The sequence below is a fragment of the Dermatophagoides pteronyssinus genome, unplaced genomic scaffold (assembly GCF_027571235.1).
Source record: "Dermatophagoides pteronyssinus isolate colony J.1.1.1.1 unplaced genomic scaffold, Derpt_VIB-CSIC_2022.12 sq0006, whole genome shotgun sequence".
NCBI lineage: Eukaryota > Metazoa > Arthropoda > Arachnida > Sarcoptiformes > Pyroglyphidae > Dermatophagoides > Dermatophagoides pteronyssinus.
In genome coordinates, this window is record NW_027461530.1 from 478,429 (window position 1) to 504,879 (window position 26,451).

The 26,451-nt window shown below is 28.2% G+C and overlaps 4 protein-coding genes across 8 annotated transcripts; all 4 read left to right on the forward strand.

The window, feature by feature from the left end:
• The first annotated feature begins 32 nt into the window (after nt 1–32).
• On the forward strand, nt 33–11,516 carry LOC113795055 (A-type potassium channel modulatory protein KCNIP1-like). 5 transcript variants are annotated; one of them, XM_075820343.1, is made up of 8 exons: nt 33–359; nt 3,401–3,602; nt 3,711–3,785; nt 9,567–9,691; nt 9,878–10,021; nt 10,197–10,409; nt 10,516–10,578; nt 10,683–11,514. In XM_075820343.1, the coding sequence occupies exons 2-8, from the start codon at nt 3,464–3,466 to the stop codon at nt 10,728–10,730; spliced, it is 807 nt and encodes a 268-aa protein (XP_075676458.1). In that variant the 5' UTR covers nt 33–359; nt 3,401–3,463; the 3' UTR covers nt 10,731–11,514. The 5 variants fall into 5 exon arrangements, with proteins under 5 accessions (XP_075676458.1, XP_075676459.1, XP_075676457.1 ...); XM_075820344.1 differs by lacking the exon at nt 33–359 and adding an exon at nt 740–844; XM_075820342.1 differs by lacking the exon at nt 33–359 and having other exon boundaries at nt 2,396–3,602.
• Nucleotides 11,517–12,554: 1,038 nt separating this feature from the next.
• LOC142645059 (TWiK family of potassium channels protein 18-like) lies at nt 12,555–14,918 on the forward strand. The gene is made up of 5 exons (XM_075820238.1): nt 12,555–13,134; nt 13,223–13,388; nt 13,448–13,504; nt 13,599–13,807; nt 13,883–14,918. Exons 1-5 carry the CDS (start codon nt 12,745–12,747, stop codon nt 14,618–14,620), a joined length of 1,560 nt encoding a protein of 519 aa, XP_075676353.1. The 5' UTR covers nt 12,555–12,744; the 3' UTR covers nt 14,621–14,918.
• A 1,779-nt stretch (nt 14,919–16,697) lies between these two features.
• LOC113795066 (Kv channel-interacting protein 4-like) lies at nt 16,698–22,877 on the forward strand. Its single transcript, XM_075820490.1, has 9 exons — nt 16,698–17,359; nt 17,444–17,542; nt 18,028–18,129; nt 18,218–18,297; nt 18,382–18,427; nt 22,165–22,266; nt 22,340–22,404; nt 22,474–22,536; nt 22,628–22,877. The coding sequence occupies exons 1-9, from the start codon at nt 17,344–17,346 to the stop codon at nt 22,673–22,675; spliced, it is 621 nt and encodes a 206-aa protein (XP_075676605.1). The 5' UTR covers nt 16,698–17,343; the 3' UTR covers nt 22,676–22,877.
• Nucleotides 22,878–23,162: 285 nt separating this feature from the next.
• Trc8 (TRC8 ring finger protein) lies at nt 23,163–26,290 on the forward strand. The gene is made up of 6 exons (XM_075820486.1): nt 23,163–24,112; nt 24,188–24,423; nt 24,482–24,796; nt 24,862–25,473; nt 25,555–25,798; nt 25,876–26,290. The coding sequence occupies exons 1-6, from the start codon at nt 23,746–23,748 to the stop codon at nt 26,103–26,105; spliced, it is 2,004 nt and encodes a 667-aa protein (XP_075676601.1). The 5' UTR covers nt 23,163–23,745; the 3' UTR covers nt 26,106–26,290.
• Nucleotides 26,291–26,451: the final 161 nt, after the last annotated feature.

Consider the following 26,451-nt stretch of genomic DNA (forward strand, 5'->3'; position numbering starts at 1 on the left):
TCAAATATAAACATTCATCCATAGTAAGTGTTTAAGTAAGTTGGTGCAGACAATGTTTACGAAAAGAAGATCGAGAAAAATCAGAAATCAGAATTCACCATGCTCCGATTTTCTCTGTTTGCTTGTGTGGCCAGAAAAACGAAACGAAAATCAAATTTTCAATTTTTTTTTCACAAGTTTGAACATCATCGATTACATCAGTGTTTAGTTTAGTTAAGCACTAGTGTTTACCGCAATAGATTCATCACAGCAGCAGCAGCAGATCGATCAAGATCTAATCATTTTTCACGAAAAAAAAAAGTTCAACAGCAACAACAACAGCGAAATGCGTTTGAATAAAAATCCATTTGAAATATTTGGTAAGTTGTTTTACTGCCAGACAGAAAAATATTTATTTATTTTTTTGGTTTGGTTTCTTATATTCATATTTTGTGATTGCAACAAGAGAAAAAAGTTTCTTGCAATGAAGATGATGTTATCAGTCATTTTTTGGCTGCTGGCAAATTTATCGTTTTTTTTTCTTCTTCAGAAAATTCTCATTCACAATTTCTGATTGATTGGTTTTCACACAAACACACAGACAACAGAATCCACGACAGAATCCACATACAGAGAATCCACAACAGAATTCACACACACACACACACACATTGACTTGGTGGGCATAATTTAATATCGACAAAACTTAACTTTGAAAACGAAAATTGGAAACAAAAAATTCAATTTTCGTTTTTGGCTTGTTTTGTGTTTGTTATTGCTGAATCAGTGTTTGTTTGTTTGTTTCCTTCGTTATATTTCTTCTTTTTTCTGGTTTTTGGAAATTATTTTTCTTTGGAAGTTTTGGGTATTAAAATTTCATTATTTTTTTTTGTTGCTAATATTGTTTCAAATGGCCTGTTTTTTCTCTTTTTCTTCTTCTTCGATTATCGATTGATTGATCGATCGATCTATCGATTTTTTTTCTATCTGTTGTCGGTTGGTTGTTATTGGAAGTTTTTTTTTCTAGTTCAAAATCAATAATAATAATTTGTTGTTGTGGCTATTGTTGACAACAACAACAACAACAACAACAAAAAGGTAACATTGTTGTAATTATTTCAACAACAGCAAAATGGTCAAATGTTTGGTTTGGTTTGACATTTTGTTGTTGTTGTTGACAATCAACATTACAGTGAAGAAAAATGAAAAATTCCAACAACAACAACAACAACAACAAAAGAAAAGAAAACGATTTTCGCAAACCTTACCTGTGTTTTTCTTTCACCTATTATTAAAAATGCTGAAATGATGAAAAAAAAATAATGAAAATGAAGGAAGCCATTGAACCACTTGCACCACCATTATTGTCATCATCATCATAATAATCACCATCAAAACAACAATGACAAAAATGAGAATTGAAAAGAAATGAACTATACGAATTCAATGCATCCAGAGAGAGAGAGAGAGAGAGAGAGAGAGAGAGAGAGAGAGAGAGAGAGAGAGAGAGAGAGAGAGAGAGAGAGAGAGAATAACGAAGCAAACAAAAAAAAATCCTAATGGATGGAAATGGGAATTTTCTTTTTTTTTTGAAAAACAAGAAGAAGAATATGGCCTTTATTGCCTATTTTTTTTTTGCCCCTGTAATAAGAGAAACGGAGAGGGAGAGAGAATTCCCAAATAACAAACATAGACTTGCGTTGTGTGCCAACACATAGCACACACTACTGCTGGTTACCGTTATATATTTAGTCTCTCTCTGTGTGTGTACCGTCTTTGGTATACTACGGTACTATCATCATTTGATGTGACTAAACAGAACAACAACAACAACTACGACAACGACAACAAACGATGACGATCTCATAATTTGCCCTGTTCCAACCAACCGAACACCAGAATTCATTCTATGATTTTCGAAAAAAAGGTGCACGATTCACAAACACACACCGACCGACTGACTGACTGAACACTGAATTGACACATTCATAATTCTATTCTAGTTGGGCATCATCATCCAAACATTTTCGTCGTAGTTGTCATCATTTCAATATGAATTTTTTTTTTTTTTTGAAAAAAAGGAAAAATTCAATCTTTTTTTCTTTTGATGTTTGATTCTATAATAACAACCATATAATTTGTGCAGGAAGCAGAAAATCAAATGAAAAAAACATTTTCCCAGTTTGAAATCAATCTTGTTTTGTTTTGCTTGTGTTTGTGAATATTTCCTGTTTCCAGAATAAGTTTTTTCTACTTTACTTTGATTCTTTCATGAAACATGAAACATCAATTTTGAATAAACTTTTTTGATGGATAAATGTTGTTGTTGAACAAGGTGAACAAGGTGTTATTTGTCATTTTGTCATCATATTTTTTTTTTGGACTTTCTGTTTTGATTTATCGATCCCCACACATCTCTTCTGTGTTCATAAAAATTTGATTATTATTTTTTTTTTTTTTTGTGATTTCTGTTGTTGATCTGATTCTCCTGTTTTGGTTTTTAAATGTTTTATGAGAATGTGGAAACAAACAAACAAAACAAAAGAAAAGAAAGAGAAAAAAGTGCCTAAAACATCTGTATAACTGAAAAGAAGAAGAAGTTTGCAAAAATTCATTTCAAACTTCTTCTTTTTCTCTGCCTACCTACCTACTTTATTTCCGTTCAGACTTACGGGAAAACCAACCAAAACCCGAATGTCATTACCATTGATTTTTATTTTTTACCTGGGTAAAATTCAACAACAAACAAGAAAATTATATTTTTTTTTCGATTGAAAAAGTTGCAGAAAACACACAGCGAAACACAGCAAAAAAAACACGGGCAAACAACTTTTACCTTATTTACCTTATTCTATATTCACCTAATATACCTTCATTCTTTCTTCGTTGATTACTTTTAGTAGTAAAAAAGAAAAATTTGCTGGTTATGAACTTTGTTTGTTTGTTCGCTTGTCTGTGTATAGTGTGTTTGTGTGCATAGTTTTAATTTATGTTCAATGAATGTTTATGTCGTCGTCGTTGTCTTCACTATTGTGCTATGTTCGGGTATTTTAACTTCAATGATGCTAAAGACCTGAATTGTTTGAAATGAAATGAATGAATGAACCGAGAATAGAGAATTTCATTCGATTCATTGATTGTTTGATCGATTATTGATGATGTGTAACAAAGGAAAATGAATGAATGAATGAATCAAGAGAAGAATCGAAAATTCCTTTGCTTTATTCTTTATTCTTGAAAATATTGATTCCAAGAAGAATATCATCATCATTATAATAAAAGAATATTCTTTGTTTGTTTGTTTTCTTCTTTTTTCGTTCATTTCCATCATCATCATCATAATCATAAAAAAACAATGTCAATCGAAAATGATGTAATCATCCATGATCAACAACAACAACAACAACAACAAAATAATAAGAAAAAAACAATCGGTTATGGAATAGGCAATGTTTATCATCAACAACAACTACAACAACTACGAATGGCTTCCATTAATCAACATCACCATAACAGTAATAATAATGAAAGTAATCAAGAACAGATTGAAATAGCAAATGATAATAATGATGATAATCAAAATCAAAATCAAAATAATAATCAAAATTCAATCAATTTTAATGGTAAATTTGATGATGATATGGATTGTTTATTGGTTTTTTTTTGCTTTTGTTTTAATGGAATTTTTCGTTTGTCTGTTTTGTTTTTGTTTCTTTAATATGAATGAGAAGTCTGGAATGTATTTCATCGTGTTAAACAGCTTAAAAAGAAAAAGAAACGTAAAAATAGCTGGGATTCGATTAAAGGTAAGCTTTTTAGTTAAATTTTGTTTAAATTGAATGATTGATTGATTGGAAAACGAAACGAAACGAAAAAAAACCTAAGTAAATGGAAAAACCTAATAAGATTTTACATCTTATTTTCGGTCGTTTACATTTTCAACGAATGTTTCATTAATCTTGTTTGTTTGTTTTCCCATTTTCCATTTCCATTTCAAATCGAATCGATAATGGAAATGCGAAATTCATTTTTTTTTCTTTTTTCACATTACGTCATTGATGATGATAATTTGCATTTTTACATTACAATCCGAAATTATTATTGAACATATTTTGTTCTCTCTCTCTCTCTCTCTCTCTCTCTCTCTCTCTCTCTCTCTCTCCAGAATAAATTCCATAAAGTTCATCATCAGTTTTGTCCATTAAAAACTTTTTTCTCCACATATGATTTGTGTTGGTTGTTTGTTTGTTATTTCCATTTCTTCCATTTAGCTTCAATCGAAAAAATGTGGATCACTTATTTTGCAGATATTTCCAAATATAGATTGGTAGAGTTTCACAGGTTTTTCCTTTCCAAAAAAATGTACATGATTTAATCAAGCAAACAATCTTTGATTCTGGAACTGATTTTCTTCCATTTCAATTCATTTCTGCATGAAGACGACAACCAAGTTGAGTTGTGATTGGGCACAGCAGAAAAACTATTTCTACCATATATATCAAAATGTAATTGAAATGAACATTTTTTTGTTTCTAAACTAAAGAATTATTCAATTTTCTACGTTTTTCGTTGTTTTAATTATTTTGACTTGAAATAAATGCTAAGTATTTTTACCGTTTGTGTGTGTGTATGGATGTTCTTGTTTGACAGAGAAGAATTCCATGTGTGTGTGTGTGTGTAAGGTGGATGTTCTTTATTTTCTAATCAGAATCGATAATCGAAAACGAACAAACGAACGAATCTTTCGAATGTAATGAATTATTCAATTGCCATTTCAGAGTTCATTCGATTATCCTGGAATTTTTCGTTTATTGAACCGGTACATTCTCGTTTGCTGATCTCTTGAGGCATTTTTCGCATTTTATCAGCAAAAACTGAAAAAGAAAAAATTATCAGCAAATTTATTTCCGATCACGATGATAACATTTTGTCTGGCGAAACGAAAAAATTGGAAAATTCCATTAAATCGTTTTTTTTTGAAATATGAAAATATAAAAATTCATAGCTTTGAAAATTCTTGCACATGCGGCTTACAAGCACAAAATAACCATCATTTCGCTTATTTTGTTTCAATCACAAAACGAAATGAAAAAACGAAATCAAAATTGACCCCTATTCGGCAAAACACAATTTTCCATTTTGAATACTTTTTGTTCAAATCCATGACATTTATAATTCCGAAAAAAGAAAGAAAGAAAGAATTAAAGGGAAAACACACACAGCCAATTTAAAGTTTTTTTTTGATAATGAAAAGTTTCGGAAAAAATTGAAATTGAAATTTTGAAAATTTGAAAATTTTGAAATTTGGAAATTTGAAATTTTACAATAGAAAAATATAATGAAAATGGAATTTGGAAACTTTTTTTGCTTTCCCCAAAAATTTCTACAATATCCAATTGACTTGACTTGAATAACACTGAACAATAATAACACTGTGTGCGTTGGTGTTTCAAATTCATTCTCATTTCATTTCACTCATTCCCGTTAATAGAAATCTTTCATTTGCCCACACAACATTAATGTACCCGAGCCAGATATAATAAAAAAAAGAAGTAAATCTTCAAAGTTGTTGTTGTTGTTGTTGACAAAGAGCTTACCCAGAAAAAAAGAAAAAGAATCTGACCAAATGACCATCGTCTTCTTCTTCTGGATATCTTTCCAACCAACTAACTAACTATCCATCGCTAGATATGATACAAAGCTTCTTTTATTGTTATTGTTTTCGTTTCTGTGTTTTTCGTTTTTCCTATTTTGACAAATGTATTTAATTAAATTTTCACTATACTTTCGTTTCTCTTCAAAAAAGAAAAGAGCAAAAAAAAGTAATGAATTTTTTTTGTTTTTCAATTTTGTTTCAAGCTAAACAAACATTAATTAATTTGAAACAAAAATATCATCACTTTCTTCTTTCACAAAGTAAAAATATTTCCAGTTCAATGGGGGAGAGTAGTGGAGGAAAGGAGGGTTAAAAAAGAATGGTGTAAAAATTTAAATTTCCAAATTTCTTTCCAAAGAAATCATTTTTTGTTTAAATAAATAATGATGATGGCACTATTTCCACCCAATGGCACACCCCAATGGCACCCCCACCAAAAAGTTTATAATTTTTTTTTTTGTTTTTTCCCCCATTATAATTTGAATATTGTTGAATATTTCCCTTATGATGATCATTAGTTTAATTGTTATCAATTCCATATTTTGTGTTAACTGAGAAAAGATGCCCGAAGCATATTTATCTTTGGAATTTGGAAAAATGAAATGTTTTTTATTTTCCTATTTCAACCCACGCATCATTAGAACGAATTTTTTTCCCTCTTCGTTTTCATCTTTCCCCCCCAGAAAGTTTGGCAAATAACTTTTTCAAAACGAAACTAAACCAAAGCAAAATGTAACAATGTCATTTCTCTGTGTGTGTGTGTGTTTCCTGCACAATTGATTTTCAAACACTAAAAATATGTTTGCAGAACAAAACAGAGGAAAATTCTTTCTTAATAATCTTATCGATCGATAAAGAATGAAAAGAAAAATGTTCCCGAAATGTTTTTTCCCTCACATAAAAATTTTCAATCTTTTGATTTTTCAATCGCGTTAACCGTATTTATCAAAGAAATGAAAAAAAACATTTTAAAAAGACAGAAATTCTTTTAACGAATTTAATTGAATTTCTTCTTTCTTTTCAATTTCTAATAGCCCGTAGTAATAATGAAAAGAAAAAGGAATAATAAGAATTTTCCATAATCTTATTATCGTATAATCGATTAATAATATGATTATTCTGGTTCTGTTATTCTTGGTGTTTTTTTGATGGAAAAAAAACGCCAAGAATGTATTAATTTTTTTCATTGAAAATATTAATAATAATGGAATTGATGGAAATTTGATTACCAACAACAACAACAACAACATTAATATGGAATTTCATTTAGCACCATCATCATCATTCATTGACAATGATGATGATTCAAGAATTTTCCCATTCAAATATTATTTCCAATTACCGTGCGCGCATTAGCTTTTATTTTCGTTTGTTTTCGTTTTGTTCTCACATTCTCACATCATAAACATGGAATTTTCAATAGAAAAATAAAGTGAAGAAATAATAATAATCTCTCTCTCTCTCTCTCTCTCTCTCTCTCTCTCTCTCTCTCTCTCTCTCTCTCTCTCTCTCTCTCTCTCTATGTGTGTGTGTGTTTGGTGTTTGTATTTTGGTATGTGTTCCGGTGTTTTGGTGTTCATTTATTATTAGTTGATTAATAAATGACAAGTAAATACAAAACGAAAAAAATTTATTACCTTTTCTTTTTTTCCCTCTGTATTGGAAATAATGACCAAAAAAAGGAAATATATTAATACTTTGCTGCTTTTGTGGGTGTAAAATTGCTTACTACTATGGAATTGAAAAATAAAGAATAACGATATAATAATAGTTTCTCTCTCTTTCTCTTTGTGGATATTATTTTGTTTGTTTGTCATAAATAAATCGAACAGAGAGAAAATTGATCAGGAAAAACAACAGAATTTCTCTTTGACATCAATTTAGTTCAATAGTTTTGTTTTCCCAATAGTTTTCCTCGTGGATCCAATCTTACCATACTTATCATTTGATATCATTTATAATTTCAAAAAGAAAATGTTTTTTCATTCATTCATTTCATTTCACCATCCATGTTTTCTTCACAATATGATTCTTGAAATATTATCGTTATCAAAGAAAACTGAAGGGGACATTCTCTAGTTTTTTTTTCCTCAACCAAACCAATATTTGGATCAATATTTTTTTCCATGCTATTATTATTATCATCGATAAATATTATCCCAAAATAAATAATGGTGGTTTGGTTTTTTTTTCATTTTGTTTTTGGGTACACAAACTAAATGAACCAAAAAGGGAGAAAAAGATGAAGAGAGAGAGAGAGAGAATAATGGTAAGATAATGGCCAAAAGAAGAAAAAAACAAAATTATTATTTATTTAAACACAAGAATATTGCATGTCAATGTTTTTTTTTATGTTTTACATTCTTTAGCATATCATAAAATGGTAATGTTATTAAATTCTTTCTTCTTTCAGTGGATTAATATTGCTTTTATTGATGTTTGTTTGTTTGTATGTACACAATGCACAAATGTTCAAATGTTAGGATTGATGGAAAAAAATAAAAATGAAATGAAATCCTTTTTATCATGTTTTTTTTTCTCGCTGATAATCCATATTGGTTTTTTTTCTCAATATTTATACCTGTACATGTGTGCTTGTCCACATTAATCCTGTGTTAATAATGAAACATTTTACCAATATCAAATGATTTTGGAGAATGTTTCATTTCATTCTTTTATTCATTTTGCTTCGCCTAATGAAAATAAGCGAACAAATAAACAAAAAAAAAAATCATAACGTTTGTATTTCATAATATAATAGATGCGAAATACTTCAATAGAATTATAAATAACAAATAATAATAATAACGGGAAAAAATTCTACTTGACAAATAAACACACACAAACATACTTGACCATTTCTTCATTATGATAATAATTCTGTGTTCATTATCATCATCATCTTCATTATTATTCTTATCATCATTTTCATCAATGATTATTTTTAATATTGATGATGATAATTTTCATTGCATTATCGATTCACAAATGATTTTCTCTATTTTTCTGTATTGTTGACCTTTTGAAAATTCTAATAAGAATATTCTTTTCCATTGAGAAATGGATATTATGGGTTATCATTTTCTCGTTTGTTTGTTCTTGTTCTTGTCTTTACTTCGCCAATGATGATTACACAAGGAAAGCAGTTTTGCTTGTCGTTGTTTCTCATCATAATAATCATCACGCAAATTGGCAACATTTTCACCATAATCTTCTTCTACCGTTGTCGTTAATTCGCTTTTTTGAATTGACACCAAATTCATAGGATTTTTTTTCTAGTTACATGCGAAAGAAAAGAACCGAGAGAAGAAATACTTGGCCAAAAAAAACAAGACAAATTAGATTTCTTCTTCTTCTTTCACTTTTTAAACCAGTAATATTTAATGGCGGTGGTGCATAAGCCAACTGAACAACAACAACAAAAGTTACTGTCATTGATTAGTGTGACATGCAAACGACTTTTTTTATAAAGCAATTTCGAAAGTCAGAAGAAAAATTCATTTGAAATAATAACAATAAATCTTTGAATCGAAAGAATTTTGTGTTTACCTTAATTTCTTTCTTGAACCAACCAAAATCATCATTATTGATTAACGAGAATGCAAAGTGTTCGTTGTAATGCTGTTGGTGGCGGTGGTGGTGGTGGTTCATCAAATGTTTCCAAAACAAAACAACATAAAACAAGAAAAGATCCTTATTTTATATGTAATTATTATTCTTTCATTACTGACATCTTTTTTTTGCAAAGATTCATCAATCAGAATTTATTCATTCATTTCATTTCATTTGGGTTTTTCTCTCATGGGAAAAGTAATCACTTTTCCAAAAAGTTTTTGGTTGTTGAAAGTTTCTCTTTATTCACATTTCCATTTCCATTTTCATTCATCTCTTTCTTTCTTTTTTCTGTTTCCAATTTTATACATTTGTTTAGACAGCGAATTTGATGATTTGGATGCACCAAATGTACATTTTCGACCAGAAGCACTAGAAACATTATGTCAATTAACAAAATTTACTAGAAAAGAATTACAAATGATTTATCGTGGTTTTAAACAGGTAAAAAACACAAACAGAAACATTTTCATTTTATAAATATTAATGATTATAAATAATTATTTTCAATTTAAACAACAACAACAAATCAACAACAACAAATCAACAACAACAAACATCAACAACCGAAAAACAACAACAACAAATCAACAACAACAACAAACCTTTGGTTTTTTTGAATAAATATAGGAAGCACCAAGTGGTGTTGTTCGTGAAGATAGTTTTAAACATATTTATTCACAATTTTTTCCAAAAGGTGCTGATGTTAATCAATATGCACATTATGTATTCAATACATTTGATCCAGAACGTACCGGTATTGTAACATTTACAGTAAGTTTCTTTTTCTTGAAAAAGAAGAAAAAAATCATTAATTTTAATTTTGCGGCTGACATTTCTCATTTTCTTTCTTTCATTCAAATTCTAATTTATATTAATGTTTTTTTCTTTTTTTTTCAATTCTGGATGATTCTTATCAATTTTTGTTTCGGGAAAAAATTTAAACAAGGATTTTGTTATCGGTCTTTCAGTATTATCAAGAGGAACTATACAGGATAAACTTAAATGGATATTTAGTTTATATGATGTAAATTGTGATGGTATTATTAGTAAAGATGATCTTAGTCGTTTAATTATATCTGTTTATGATTTATTGGGTAAATCAGTACAACCACAAGTTGATGAAACAACATATAAACAACATATTGATCGTGTTTTTAAGGTAACAAAAAAAAATAATTAAGGTTTTTTTCTCTCTTATTTTTGTTTTGCATTAACCCTTTTATCCATCTTGTAATTCTTCTTTTTCTGTTTTTGGTTTTCTTCAGAAATTAGATCTAAACAATGATGGTATAGTAACATATGAAATATTTGTTGAAGCTTGTAAAAAAGTATGTATTTTTTTGCATTTGTAATCGTATTTGTAATATGAATGTTGTGAATAACTAATTCTGCTTTCATTATTTTCTTCCTTTTAAAATTCAACAAACAACAGGACGAAAATCTATTACAATCATTCGATGTATTCAATACATTACTGTGATTCTTTTTTCATTCGAATAACAAAAAAAGATCAAAAAAAATCTCTATCCTTTCCATATCATATTCAACAACAACAACAACAACAAACAACAACAACAACAACAGTCAAAACAACAACAACAACTATATGTATTCGACCTTATCTATCTATCTATCTAAGCGCTATCTAATCTATCAGACAAATATTTTTTGTTTCGTTTAAATAATTTAACAAGAAGGGAAGAAAAAAATTCTTCATAATAATTACCATTTGATAAAGTGGCCAAGGAAGGAAAAGATTCTTTATTTTCAATCCAGACAAATTACTTTTTTTTTAATAATCTTCTTCACTTCTTGTTGTTGTTGTTATTACTGGTTTTGTTTTTTGGTTCTTCATTCTGTTATTATGACAACCAACCGAAAAAGCCAAAAGAAGAATAAAGAATAAAACCCGGGGACCAATCAGCCAGAATCGAAAAATGAAATACGACAACAAACAACAAACGAAAAACGAAACTATCATTTCCGAAAATTCTTCCGCCCAATTCATTTTTATTTATTAACTTTTTCTTGCTTCTTTGCTTCTTTTCACACATAAATAACACACACACTTTACACACAAACGACACACTTATTTTCGTGATTTTCAAGATGAATTATAATAATGAAAATATAGTCCAAAAACGAAACAAAAAAAATCAACTAATAATTTATATAAACACACCAAGAATACTCACTTTATGAAATGAAATGAATGTTATACACTTGAACTTTTGGCGAATATTATAATGATGAATAATGAATAAAAATGAATTAAAATAAATGATGATGATGATTGTTGGAAATATATTCTTGCTTTCTTTATTTCTTTCTTTTGGGACCAAAACAAATGACAGAATAATTTTTTCGAACAAAAAACTTGCAGAATCGAATGTTTTTCGTTTGTTTGCCTTCCAGTCAATGAGCCACCACTGCCATCTTTTGGTAGAGTTTGAAACAGAATTTTTTAAAAAATTTTTATCTTGATTTGAATCTTGGTTACAAAAAAGAAAGATTTGTTATATAAAGAAAATTGATTGTATTTTTGGCAAAATAATTAAGTTTTTCCTTAAATCTTACACTTTACGCTGGTATGTACTTAATGCTTGTTAAGTGTTTAAGAAAGAAAGAAAGAAAGGAATCTATAATTAACTACAAAGTTGCAATGAATTTTGTTCGTTTGTTTCACATAAGAAATGTATGTGTCTGGTTGTTGTTTAATGTGATGTTCAGTGTGATTGGCACCGTTATGGTTTAATTTGGTTTTTTTATTTTTTGTTTCGTTATTACGATACAAACAACATACAACAAAACATTCAAAACTAGCAGCAATACTTGGTTGATTAATTTAAAAAATTTTTCTTAGAAAAATGGGGGAAAATAAAACTAATTCCAATATAGCACACACAGAGAATATGTTCATAAAGATCATTATTGATGATAATAATAATGATGATGTTAGATGATGCTAAATTTAGAAAACAAAACAAGCAAACAAACAAACAACAAACAACAAAATAATGTAGCTCAATAATCAGAGAGAATAAAAAAAGCCTGTTGAACATATCCGAAGAAGAATAATTAAGGGGGAAAAACAAAACTGTTCATCATGGAATAATGGGTAAGATATGAATGAATTTTGTTTTGTTTGTTTGTTTGGTTGCACATCTATGATTTGCTAAACAACAAATTATATATGAAAGAAGATAAATTAATGATGATGATGATAATAATGGATTTGTAAATATAATGTGTGTGTTAGAAAGTTACAAAAAGAAATTTTTATTAGAGGCATCATCATCTTTTATGTTTATTATTTATTTATAATTATAATTATAATTTTTATTATTACAATTTTTGATGATGATAATATCAATCTGATTAAAAGTGTTTATTTCTTATGTTTTTGTATTATATTTCTTTTTAAAATTGTGTGATCAATTTTGTAATTTGTAATTTTTAATTTTGTAATTTTGTTGTAATTTATTTATTTATAAATGGCAAATTCAAGCAATAATAATAATAATAATAATAATGATTCGTTACCTACAACATCAACACCAACAACTGCGGCAACCGCAACAACCGCAACCGCAACAAAACAACAACAACCATCATTTTTACGACAAATGTCCAATGTTATAACACAAGATCAAATATGGATTGATCCATATACAAATGAACGTATTTGGATATTTAATCCAATGCATATTGTACATTTATCGAAACAACAAAAATCTCGTTTTATACGTTTGGTTGAAGGATTTAAAAAATTTAGTAATAAATGGTTTAGTCATGTTTTATTATTATTATTTCTGATTTTATATGGTTTTTTGGGTGCTTATATTTTTGTTTCATTAGAAGCACCAATGGAAGATTTGGCAAAGGTAACCATGAATAATGATTGAATGAATGAATGGATAGTGTTAATGGAATGATTTTTGCGTCTTTTGGTTTTTTTGTGTTTTTGTGTAGAAACCAATCAATAAAATGCGTGAACGTATCATTAAAGAATTATGGTGGAATTCAAAAAAATTTTCACAAGGTTGGTGGTTACGATTAGCTAAAATACGTTTTAAAGAATTTGAAAAACAACTTTATGAATCTTGTTTATCTGATCAGACAACTGATTCGGAAATAAGTAAGCATCTACTTGAATCTACATTCTTTCCACATTAATTAACAATAATTTACACACAGGAGTATGGAATTTTTGGCAGGCATTATTTTTTAGTTCAACAATATTTACAACCATAGGTTGGTAATTCAGAATCTAGAAAAGTCAATCTTCAATCTTTGATCTTTGATCATTGATCTTTAACTTCTGATCTCTCTCTCTCCCCCGTAACAGGTTATGGCCATGTTGTACCGAAAACAGATGCAGGTCGTGTTGCATCAATAATCTATGCATTTATCGGTATACCATTATTATTAATGGTACTAACGGATTTGGGAAAATTATTTACACGTGGAATTAAATTTATATTTAAAATATTTCGTCGTATTTATTATACAAGACAATTACAAAAAATGCGTAAAGCAACTAAAGAACGTACACAGGTAAGTTGATGTCTGTTTGTTTGTTTGATTCTGTTGAAGAAATTCCTCCTAATTATTCTTGATTCTTTACCTTAGTTTGTATCACAAAAAATCGATGATGTTCACCGGAAGATGTCGACAGTAGTACCATTGAATAAGAATAAAATTGAACCGGGAAGGCAACCAACAGACGCTGATGGTGGTGATGGCGACAATGAAACAATACCTGATTTCGAAGTTGATGATGAATTTAATCTACCGATAAGTGTTGCAGTCGTCCTTCTATTATTATATATGATGATGGGTGCTGCAATATTTACCATATGGGAAAAATGGACATTTTTTGAATCATTTTATTTTGTTTATATATCATTATCAACAATTGGTTTTGGTGATTATGTCCCCGAACATCCGGCATTTATGATGTGTACATTTATTTATTTATTATTTGGTTTAGCATTAACATCAATGTGTATAAATGTTGTACAGGAAAAATTGAGTGCAACTTTCCAGAAAGCAAAACTACATCTAGGTGCTACAATGGGTTTAGATATACCACAAATGGTTGAAGAAGATCTTAATCAAGATAATATTTCAATAAGTTTTATTTCAACAACCGAACAATCTCAACAACAGCCAAAACCAATATTAAAAGAACAGGGCGTCGGTGATTTATTCAAAGAACGACGACAGAAAAAACGTAAAGAAACCGGTATTATGAATGATGATGAACATCAAAAACAAAATGAAGAAACATTGGTCAATTCAAAAACATTCAATGATGATAGTAATGATTCAAGTATGAATCGTACAAAAACCGTTGATTTTGAATGATTTTGAAATGATCGAATTGGAAAAAAGCAATCGAAAAACCAATCGAAAAACCAATCGAAAAACCAATCGAAAAACCAATCGAAAAACCAATCAATCGGATTTGATTTTTGATTATTTGTTGTCTGAAATCATCATTATACAATAATTCGAGCTTGTTCAAACACGCAAATGTTTGTTTCAAACGTTTCAAAATGTTTATTCATTTGTTTTTTCTTCTCTGTAAATATTGTTGTTGTTGTTATTTACTTTACTTTAGTTTAATTTAGTTTAGTCAAGTAAAGCAATGTTTTTTTCCAAACTTCAAATCAAATAATCAAATAATCATTTGTTTGCCTAAATTGCTTGTACACACACACAACCCTTTTGATTCTTGATTTTTGATTTACAAGTAAATTTTGTTGTTGCTGTAATTTTTGGTTGTAAAAATTTTATTTCATCCTATTGGTTCACCATTATCGCAATTTGATTGTAATTTGTAAACAGCCAAACAATCCGAACAAACAAATTTGTTCAATTTGATGGATGTGTTCTCTTCGTTTCAAGTTTTTTGTTTTTTGTTTTTCTTTATTTTCAGAATCTTCAATCAATTCCAAAATCGATTACTTTTTCAAGTTTTATCCTTGTTTTGTTGTTTTTTTTTTTTTGGTTGTTTTTTTTTGGTTGTTTGGTTCAGTTCGGTTCCATCAGTGTCTTGTCATCATGTTTGTTGTAATCTTTTTTTCGTTGAAACTTTTCTTTTTCTTTCTTTCTTTCTTTGGTATTAGGTTTGGAAAACCCGAAAACAACCAGGGAAAAACCCAGAAAAACATAGGAAAGATGATCGAAAACAAATTGTCAACTTTAAATTGTCGACGAGCAAAACAAAAAAAAACATTATATTCAACTTTGAAATTGAAGAGAAAATTATTGGGTTCTAAGCTCTCGATTTTCATTTTCGTTGCTTTGATTTTCATTTTCTCTTCTTCACATCATTATTATTATTATCTTCTTTATCGAAAAATATAACCAAAGAAAAAAAAATGATAATAATGGTTACATGAACATTGAGAATAGAGAAAATGAAAAAATACACGAAAATTCTTTCCGAATCGATAATCATAAAATCGGATGGAACGGAAATTTGTTTTTTTCGGGTGAAAAAAAAATCCCGAAAATTTGCTTGAAATCTTGAGGAAAGAAGGGAAAAGCTTCTTTTCGGTTATTTTTTTAAAAAAATCTTTACTATACTGTAGTTCACCTTTGGTTAATGGCAAAAATCATTATGATGATGATAATGAAACGACGACAAGAAGAATTTGAAACGAGAAAATTTTATTCAGGGTTTTTTTACGAATAAAACCAATTATAAATGGATGGACCAAAAAAAAAAAGTAAAATTACTTTTTTTTGACCCATATTTTTTACAATAAGTTTTTTGTTGTTGTTGTTGTTTGAAGGTATAATTCGATCCAAAATACAAGGTTTTCCTTCCTTTATTTTCTTTGATTATACGGAATTCTACATTCGCTTGATTTCACATTATTCTTACCCCAAAAAAAAGAAGTAAGTTTGTATAAAAGAAACTTACTCATCGGTCATTCGATTTGTCCATTCTCTCTCTCTCTCTCTCTCTCTCTCTCTCTCTCTCTCTGCCTGTGTTTGTTTCAGGAAAGAAAAAAAGGCATTATTATAATTCAATTTCCCCCCAAAAAAAACTTGACTTAAATCCATATGCAGACGGTTACTGCTGCATCGTTATTCCAAGTGTGTGTGTGTGATGTTTATGTTTATGTTTTTTAGATGATGTGTCCAGTGAGAATTGAAAATATTGAAATTACCTTTATCGGGAAAACAAGTGAAAGTGAAAGTGAGAAATCAAGTAAAACTAAAAAGAAAGAAACTGAAAAAAGAAACCAGGAAATAAAACCAAGAAAGAAAATTCTTTTTTTTCATTTCCCTAATATCATTCATTATTCTTATATAAGATTCTAGGTTTGTTTTCAACATTTTGAAATGAGACTTTTTCGTTTGATCGTAAGTTTTACTAAAGGAAAAAAAACTTTGTAAAAAAAAGATCATTTACCATTCTTGCTATATATACACCCAAACGACATTCACTTTATCAAACACAATCAAACAAAAAAGGTGTATTATGATGGTCCATGTTGTTGTTGTTCCAAAACCAAATGGAAAAACACGCAATTTAGGTCTGCGCATGACAAAACCATCCAAGAAAAAGATTTTCACATCTATCTTTTTTTTGGGTTTCTTCGGGGAAAAAAAGGCGCCGAAGATCATCATCATCATCACAATCAGATTCCAGAACTGATGATGATCCAGACATACACATTCATCGACAGATATTTTTAATGCTTCTGGTACGGAAATCGGCGCAAAAGATAACCAACAAAAAACATAACCAAAAGAAAAACGATTCTGTAGTTGATTCTGTTGGTTGGTTCGATGTGCAAACATATTTTTTTTGTTAGTTAATGTTTAAATTCTGTTAGTGTAACATCATCATCAGATCATTAAGATCTTATTGATCAGAAGAATAACATTACCATCATCGAAACATTTGAAAATATTCAAATTTTCTTTGTTTGTTTGTTTGTTTGTGTTCTGTTGTGTTAAAAAAGTGCCTGATAACAACAACAACGACAACAACACAGCAAAGATAATTTGATTGTTTGTCCGGTTTGTTTTGTTTTGTTTTGTTTGTTTGAAAAAACATTTCAACAAAAATGTTTGGCAATAAAAGTAAGTAAAGTTGGATTCTTCGAAGAAAGAAATGAACAAAAATTTTGTTTCATTTTCAAACATTTGAAAAACAACAAAAAATAGCTGAAGATTCGGACATTGATATTGATCAACCAATATTTGCTCGACCTAAACATGATGGTCTTGATGCATTATGTCAAATGACACATTATAATAAAAAAGGTATCGATTTTTTTTCCAAAATGAATGAATACCTACCTATTTACCTTACCTTGTTCAGTTTGTTTCGTTCAGTTTTTTTCCATTGAATAATTTATTTACATTTGTCAGATGCTATTTCTTCTTGTTTGTAGGTTTTTCATTGATCTTTTTTTTTACTTTGATCTTTTTTTCGTTACTTTCCAAATTCAAGAATTCAAGAATATTCATGCAAATTTTATCAACTTGTCAATGATCCCTTTTATATATTTGCAAAGAAGTTTGTCAATGAAAAAAAACACTTAATTATTCATATGGCTGCTTTTTTTTTCTTTTGCTAGAAATATTCCCATATCCATAGAGATTATCAATAGGAAAATGACATTTTTTCTTTCTTTTCTTCTTTCCCGAAAATATTCCCAAGTTTATTTTTTTTTTTTGAAAATTTTTCTCAAAATTCATTTTTTGAAATTCATCAATTTTTCAATTTTTTTTGCTTTTTTCGACAGAACTAAAACTAATATATCAAGGATTTAAACAAGAATGTCCAAATGGTTATTGTTCGGAAGAAGAATTTGTTAATATTTTTTCAAAATATTTTCCACAAGGAGGTAAATTTTTGATTGATTGATTTTTCTGTGTATAACCATTATGATCAATTTGTTTTTGCTTTGTTTTTTTTTCTTTTAAAAACACAAGACGCAACAAAATATGCACATTTTGTATTCAATACATTACGACCAATGTGTGATCCACAATATGGTTGCCTTGATTTTGGTGTATGTTTTTATCATTTGAAATTCACTGCAAACGAAAAAAAATATTGACAATTTTTTTTCTCTATGAAAATTTCACATTTTTAGCAATTTATAAAAGCATTATCAACATTATCAAGAGGAACATTAAAAGGTAAAAATTTTATTATAATTTTTTTTCAAAAAAAATACAAAATACATTAACGCATTTACCATAAAGTTTGATGCATTTGATGAAATCAGCAAATTCGTCATTTTGTTTTGTTCATTATGAATTTTTCAATTAATTTTAAATCAGGCTTTTAACAACAACAACAACAAATTTTGAATTTTCCCAAACATTGAATTTTTTTCGGTTTTTCAGTGAAATTTTTCAAATAAATTATCAACGAAGCAAAAATATTATTATTATTTTTTCCCTTCTTTTTATGTAAATGTTTTATTTTTGTTTCTGGCTTTGGCTGTAACATCTTCCCCTTGTTTTTTTTTCATCCAAGCATTAACCAAAATTTTCTGTTTTGAAACTTTGATGTATGTTTGCAGGGATTCGTATTGTAAAATACAGCATTCAACACACAAAAAAAAACATGAAAAACATGAACCGAGAAAAAAAAATATATCATATTTCAATAGATCTGGTGATGATGATATCATCACCAACATCATTATCATCATCATTTGGTGAATGCAACATACATACAACCATTGCATTTTTTTTATTTAAATATAATAACCCGTTCATAAAGAAAGAAGAGGAAAAAGAAACGATATATATTGTACCCACATACACATACACACAAACAAAATATGAAATATTGAATTTGACTTTGATATTTTTTTGTTCTGTTCAGTTTAGTTTTCCAGTTGGTTTTTTGTTCATTCGTTTTTTTCCATTCATTCTTTCCATTCTTGTTTGGCTGATTCCGACCGGGAAAAAAAATAACCGAGAGAAAATAACCGAGAGAATGAATAAAATGAATGAATTGAAAATGGAAAGAATAAAGTCGGATGATATTTTTTTTTCTTGTCGATAATCATACAATACTAATGATATATGGTTACGATATGAATATATGCAAATAATATCCGGAATAACATATTTTTTAGGCACAAAAAAAATGAATATCATTGCCATCGTCGACTACAACAACAAGAAGAATTCAGACCCACACACACACCCATTTATTCATTCATTCAGTTTTTCAGTGTTCCAAACCAATATTTATTCCAAAAATTGGGATGTTCATATCATTCTCTCTCTCTCTCTCTCTCTCTCTCTCTCTCTCTCTCTCTCTCTCTCTCTCTCTCTCTCTCTCTCTCTCTCTCTCTCTCTCTCTCTCTCTCTCTCTCTCTCTCTCTTTCTCTCTCTATTTCTTTCATTTTTCTGGTAATCATATTTATCATCATCAAAATCATGATAATAATAATGATGATCATGATGAACAATGACAGATTCTTTTCTCTCTCTCTCTCTCTCTCTCTCTCTCCCCAAAGAATTTTCTATACCAATTTTGTTTTTTCACGAGAAAAAAAAACATAACAAAAAATTTGTTTATAACTTTCTATGACTATCTATGATCAAAGAAAGATAAAACGAATGAATTTAAAAAAAAAAATTTCATTTCTTTCATCGATCATATGATACATTGTTTTGTTTTTTTCTGAAAAAAATAAAACGATGTTTCAAAGAGCAAAAAATTCAGAAAAGTAAAAAAAAATCGACTACGAAACAAAACAACCAGGAAAGAATCGTAAAAGAATTTCTTTCAGAAAAAAAAAATTTCAGCTGCCTTTTCGGTTATTGTGTGTGTGTTTTCATTCAGACCAAACCAAACCGAAAAAATATGATAAATGATGATAGTCTTTACCGTTTTTTCCCTTGTTCTTTCCTTCTTCCTTCGTTTATCATTCAATCACACACATTGTATGCCTTTTTGTTTTTCAAGAAAAGAATTTCGACAGTGAAGCCAACATTGAATATACAAAGCAAATTGAATGTAGTAGTACCAACTGTATCATCATCATAGAATCAATGTTTTTCTTGTTTTTTTTGGAAAAACAAAAAATGGAAACAATAAACATCATGATGATGATGATAGTGTGTGTGTGGTGTGTATGTGTTAAATAACCCAAAAAAAACAATGCTTTTTTTCAACACACATTTACGAATGCTGTGTATTTCTTCTGTTTAGAGGAAAACATCCGCACATTTTATGGTCAAAAAAGAAAGAAAAAATTACTGTCGATGTGCGTGGTATATTTGATTGAACATCAACACCTCGATTTTTTGATTTTTTGATTCTTTTTTTCACAAAGAAAACGATGTGTTAAACCATCAGATTCTGTCATTATCTAATGTTGTACGTGTGTTGTGTGTGTGTATGTGTTTTGTATGAATGAAGAAACAAAAAAATTCAATGTCTGCAGACATGGATGGATGCATGGTATGGCTTTTGTGTGTGTATGGCAATGATAAAAGAAGAATTCTGTCATTTGTTTGATGCATGTTTTTTTTCGGTTTTGGTTTTTTGTTGTGTTTCTGCTATGGTAAAGATAACCAAAAAAGAAGAAAGAAAGAAAAATAATGCATGTTTCAGTATGGCAAAAAAAAATGGATGTATTATGTGTTGATGTTTGTATGGCTAAAAAGCAATTATTTCGATGAATATTCTTTGTTGTTTGCTGATGTAAAAAACACACACAAAGAGAGAGAGAGAGAGAGAGAGAGAGAGAGAGAGAGAGAGAACATTTACCCTTTTTTTTGTTTGATTGTTTGCACTAAAGCACTATAGTGAATCAAATTAAATTGTTTGTCATTTAATTTTTTCGGACGCTTCTTTTTTCTTTTCTTTTCATTGAATAGAATGTAATGAATACTGAATTCTGTAGTCGCCAGAATTCATAGAATGATTGAATGAATGTTTTGGTTGACTTTTTTTTGGATAGAAACAACAGTGGAAGCAGCTGTTTTTGGTTTGTATCTTGTAACTGATTTTCGTTTGTTTTTCCACCCTCCTATTGTATTAACATTGTAATTTTTTTTATGGTTAAAATTTTCCTTGATTGTTTCGAAATTCAACACTGTGGTTCTTGGTGGGGAGGGTTTTGGTTTTTCTTATTTTAAATAACTGAAATTTGAACAACAAAAAAACGACAAAAAAACAAGCTTGATTGAAGAATATTCAACAACAAAACAGAGAAAAAAAAACTATGGAAAACATGAAATGACAACAGAACATAACAGAACCGAACAAAATATATTTCGAAAAATAGCATCATTAAATGCATCATCTTTTGCGAAAAGAAAATGAAAAAACATCATCCAAACAACAACAACAACAGAATTTTAATTGAATCAAAGTTTTTCTTCGTAAAAAACATCCTTAGAATCTCGAAGAAGAAGAAAAAAAACAATTAACAAACAAAGAAAGAAAAAAACTCATCATCATCATCATTAGACTTGTAGTTTTTTTTGTTCCATTGAAAATTTCATTGTATACAAAACAAGATCAAAAATGAGAAAAAAAATCCGACAAACTTTTCTCGTTGTTGATGGAATTGTCAAAGATTCACTTAATGAAAAGTGCTCCAAATCAAATCGAAAAACCGAATAATTGACAAGCAGCGCACACACACAAGCAACCCAAAAATCATTTAATCAAATTCACCAGAAAAAATTTTCTGATTTAATTTGATTTGATTGTCGATTGTCGATTCTCGATTCTATTATCGATTCTCTAATCGAATTGATAATTTTGATTCCAGATAGAATCGATTAAATTCTTTCCCGTTTTTCCCGGTTATTCAACGTTTTTTTTCTTCATATTATAACCGAAATAATTTCCGTTTTTTTTCCTATTCGGTTTATTTTTTTTTTTTTTTGCATTACAGAAAAATTAAACTGGATTTTCAATCTATACGATATTGATCGTGATGGTTATATTAGTAAAAATGAAATGTATCTTATTACAAATGCTATCTATGAACTATTGGGTAAGGAAATTTGAATTTTTTTTTTTTGGCGGGAAACAAAATCCAATTTGAATTTTTTTTATTTCTGCAAAAGGTGAATGCGCAATACCATTGAGCAATATTCGTGGTGCCAAAGAACATGCAGATTTATTTTTTCATGTAAGTATATGGCTTCCATTCATTAACCCTTTTCTAACCGCAAATATTTTCTGATTTTTTTGTTGAAAGAAAATCGATCTAGACAAAGATGGACTGATATCATTCGAAGAATTTGTTAATTGGTGTAAAAAAGTATGCAAACAAAAGTCAAGAATCAATCAATCAATCAATTTTGCTGATTGAACTTTTCAATGTTTTGTTTTTTGTTCTTCTCCAATAATAGGATTCAAACAGACTGGCTGAATTTCAAAAATTCGATACAGTCATCTAGATTCCTCATTCTCATTCATGTTTTTCCTTCACATTCCACAACGTATCGATAATCAATCAATCAATATTGGTGGCAGTGGTGGTGTTTGATTTTCACACACAAAATTTTCACACTTTGCACAAAGCAAAAACTAAAACTAAAAGTAAATTTATAAATTCACTTTTTTGCCTTAGATTTTATCAATTTCTCTGTTTGTAATTTTAAAATTAAAAAAAATTAAAAAAATTAAAAAAAAATGTTTAAAAAAAAATTAGTTTTTCAAAAAACAAAAAAAAAACCATTTTTTAAAAATTTTTATAAGCACCCATCAGCCATCTAGTGTTTTCAAATCGAATCAATTCTGTTTTTGCTCATCATCATCACTTGTTTACCACTACCAAAATGGCTCTGATTTTATCATCGTCGAAATATTAAAAAAAGTTGTTTTTTGCCAGCTGTTTTGTTTTGTTTGTTTGTTGACCGTATTTCGTGGTGAATTTTTTTTTATCATCATCATGATCAAATGAGTTTTTATCCACGAACAACAATATCTTTGATTGGCGTTTATAGTTTTTTTCAACATCATCATCATCATCGTTTTGGGCTCTTTGATTCGAACGAATTTCTTCAAACTTCTTCTTCTTCTTGAATTTTTTATCTTTAAATTTTCGAAATATTCGAGGATAATGAATGAAGAGTATAATCATTGAAAACAATGATAAATCTTTTTCAATTGGTTATCGATATTTTCGGCAATGAATTGAACCGCAAAAAAAGAATGTGATATCTTTGTGTTTCAACATGTGCTTTTCTCTCTGTTATTGCCAGTCAATCAATCAATCAATCAATCATTTTTTTTTGTCAATTGATTAGATATATTTTATATAATCAAAAAACAACGACGATAACACATGAGTCTTGTGAACAGAAATCATCTTCTTCTTCTTCTATTTTTCCAAATAACATAAACAACAGAAGAACTTTTATTTTGTCTTGTTCGTTGACATCATCTTTTTTTTCGTTCGAAAAGAATCTTCTTTTTTTTTGGGGAGGGTAACCAAAAACAAATTCCAGAAATCCGAAACGGAAATATGTCCATGACATTCGATATAACAAGAATGTCTTCACCAATTCGTCGTCGTCTTTATCGTATGATGGACATTATACTACGTATACCACCGTTATTTGTTATGGATTCAATATTTATAAATAATATGAAATTGACTGAATTTTCATCAGAATTTTTTAATATTTTCATCAATAATAATAACAACAATAATTATAATTATAATTATAATTATAATATCAATATTAATCAAACAAATTCAACTATCTTTCAATATTTATTATATAATGATAAACAACAATTGACAACTACTACTAGCCATACAAATGATTTAAATTCATTACAATTTCAGGCAATATTAAATAATGCATCAGCTTTTATTATGGTATTAGGTAAGTGTTATTTATAATTTTGTAATCTGTTTAATGTTGTAATCTTTTTTGTTTTTTTATATTTATAAATTCCAGTATTTCTACTATCATTTACATTATTTTTATTACCAACCGAATATTTATTTCAATTTTATAAATGGATGTTATCAATTATAACGGCATTATTATCATATATTCTTAATGATCATTATGTAACATTAGTATTTACAAATAATAATAATGATAATGATGGTATAATTAATTTGGTACAACAACAATTATCATTTACAAATGGTTTACATTATATGTTTATTACTAATTATATTTGTCAGGTATGTTTTTTTTACAAAATGTTATTAATTATTTAATTAATTTTCTCGTTTCAATCAGATGATATTGGCCATATCATTCATCTATTTGACTGGAATATATAAATCAATAATACCATTTGTTGCTGCATTCTTTTTTATATTACCATATTATGCATTCTTTTTAACAATGTTTATATCGAACAAATATTTAATATATTTTCCAACGATAACATTGTCTATATCTTTGATATATATACTGGTCACATTAATAATGAATATACAGAATATAATACAGGCATTATATTTAAAATTTGTTTGGATCAAATCCTATATGAGAGATTTAGGTTTATTTGCATTGATTGAATCGGAATGGAACCGGCTTCATGTACCACAGGTATGTTTGTTTGTATTGTATTGTTTAATATTTGTTTTTCTGAATTGTTTTTCGTACAAATAAAGGTATTTCGTATATTCTGGATTATTCGTATAACACAACAGGCAATATTTTTAATGATGGAAAAATATCCCGAAACTACCGCAACAGCAACAACATTCGATACATCAATATTTATATTGAATGGTACAGCAATATTTGATAATTGTAAACATTTAATGGTTCGTGGTTGTGAAACACTTATTGCTGTACTTGGTATGACATCCGTATTATCCGGTATTACACATCAAATTGGTTGTATGATGCAAACATTTTTAATACTTGATGATCCTGATGATCGTTCAATTGGTTCAATATCGGCTATAATGTTTTTTATACTTGCATTACAAAATGGACTAACATCAATGGAACCAGAAAAAAGATTTTTACGTTTATATAGAAATTTTTGTCTATTATTTACTGCCATGTTACATTTTATACATAATATGGTCAGTCCATTATTATTTTCATTAAGTGCATCAAGAAATATGTCATTACAAAGACATTTAAGAGCTTTAACTGTTTGTACATTTTTAATTATATCACCATATTTGTTTTTAAATTATCTTTGGACACATCATACTATTTCAACTTGGTTATTAGCCGTTTCAGCATTCGGTATTGAAGTTATTGTTAAAGTATGTAAAATTTTGAAAACAAAAAAAAAAAATCCAAATTTTTTTTTATCATTTTTTTAAATCTAATTTTTAACCAAATAGGTGATAATCACTTTATTAATATATACATTATTCATGATTGATGCTTTTCGTACATCAATGTGGGAACAATTAGATGATTATGTTTATTATGTTCGTACAATTGGTAATCTAATTGAATTTGTTTTCGGTATATTTCTTTTTTTGAATGGTACATGGATACTTATTTTTGAATCTGGTGGTACTATACGTGCATTAATGATGTGTATACATGCTTATTTTAATATTTGGTGTCAAGCAATTGCAGGTATGATTTGATTTTTGAAATTACTTAGTTTTCTCATGTTTTATTGATGATCGTCGTTTTGTTTCAATCAAAAATAGGTTTAAAAACATTTTTTAAACGTTATCAAGCATTACGTAAAATAAATTCATTACCAGAAGCATCACCGGAACAATTACAACAATTTGATGATGTTTGTTCAATTTGTTATCAAGAATTAACAACAGCACGTATAACAAAATGTAATCATTATTTTCATAGTGTTTGTCTTAGAAAATGGCTTTATTTACAGGATATTTGTCCATTATGTCATAAAACATTATATATTTGAACAGAAAACAAAAATTTAGAGTTTTAGTATATCTGTGATTTAGAATCAAAATTTGCTGGCATCAAATGTTGCTGTTGCTGCTGGTTTTTTTATTTTCCATTATAAAACAAAATGACGAAAGCAAAAAACAAAAAAAAAAAACAGAGCTATCAACAAATTCAATCGAACAATGTGAAAATCTTCAAGTGATCATCATCATCTTTAATCCTTATATTTAGTTTGTAATTTTCTTTCTTTCTTTCTTGTGTGTCGGTTCTACATGTAAATATTTTTTTATATATTTTATGTATTCTGAATTTGAATTTTTTCTTTTTTTTGTGTGAATTTACAAATAAAAAAAATTCAA

Bases quoted from the DNA above. Each gene is read 5' to 3' on its own strand.
- LOC113795055 (XM_075820342.1), top strand. From the start codon at position 3,335: ATGTCAATCGAAAATGATGTAATCATCCATGATCAACAACAACAACAA. The intron at 3,603-3,710 runs GTAAATTTGATG...ATGAATGAGAAG, and splicing joins AAATTCAATCAATTTTAATG to TCTGGAATGTATTTCATCGT. The intron at 3,786-9,566 runs GTAAGCTTTTTA...ACATTTGTTTAG, and splicing joins TAGCTGGGATTCGATTAAAG to ACAGCGAATTTGATGATTTG.
- LOC142645059 (XM_075820238.1), top strand. From the start codon at position 12,745: ATGGCAAATTCAAGCAATAATAATAATAATAATAATAATGATTCGTTA. The intron at 13,135-13,222 runs GTAACCATGAAT...GTTTTTGTGTAG, and splicing joins CAATGGAAGATTTGGCAAAG to AAACCAATCAATAAAATGCG. The intron at 13,808-13,882 runs GTAAGTTGATGT...TCTTTACCTTAG, and splicing joins CAACTAAAGAACGTACACAG to TTTGTATCACAAAAAATCGA.
- LOC113795066 (XM_075820490.1), top strand. The intron at 18,130-18,217 runs GTAAATTTTTGA...TAAAAACACAAG, and splicing joins AAAATATTTTCCACAAGGAG to ACGCAACAAAATATGCACAT. The intron at 18,298-18,381 runs GTATGTTTTTAT...TCACATTTTTAG, and splicing joins ATGGTTGCCTTGATTTTGGT to CAATTTATAAAAGCATTATC.
- Trc8 (XM_075820486.1), top strand. From the start codon at position 23,746: ATGTCCATGACATTCGATATAACAAGAATGTCTTCACCAATTCGTCGT. The intron at 24,424-24,481 runs GTATGTTTTTTT...CGTTTCAATCAG, and splicing joins TTACTAATTATATTTGTCAG to ATGATATTGGCCATATCATT. The intron at 25,474-25,554 runs GTATGTAAAATT...TTAACCAAATAG, and splicing joins GTATTGAAGTTATTGTTAAA to GTGATAATCACTTTATTAAT.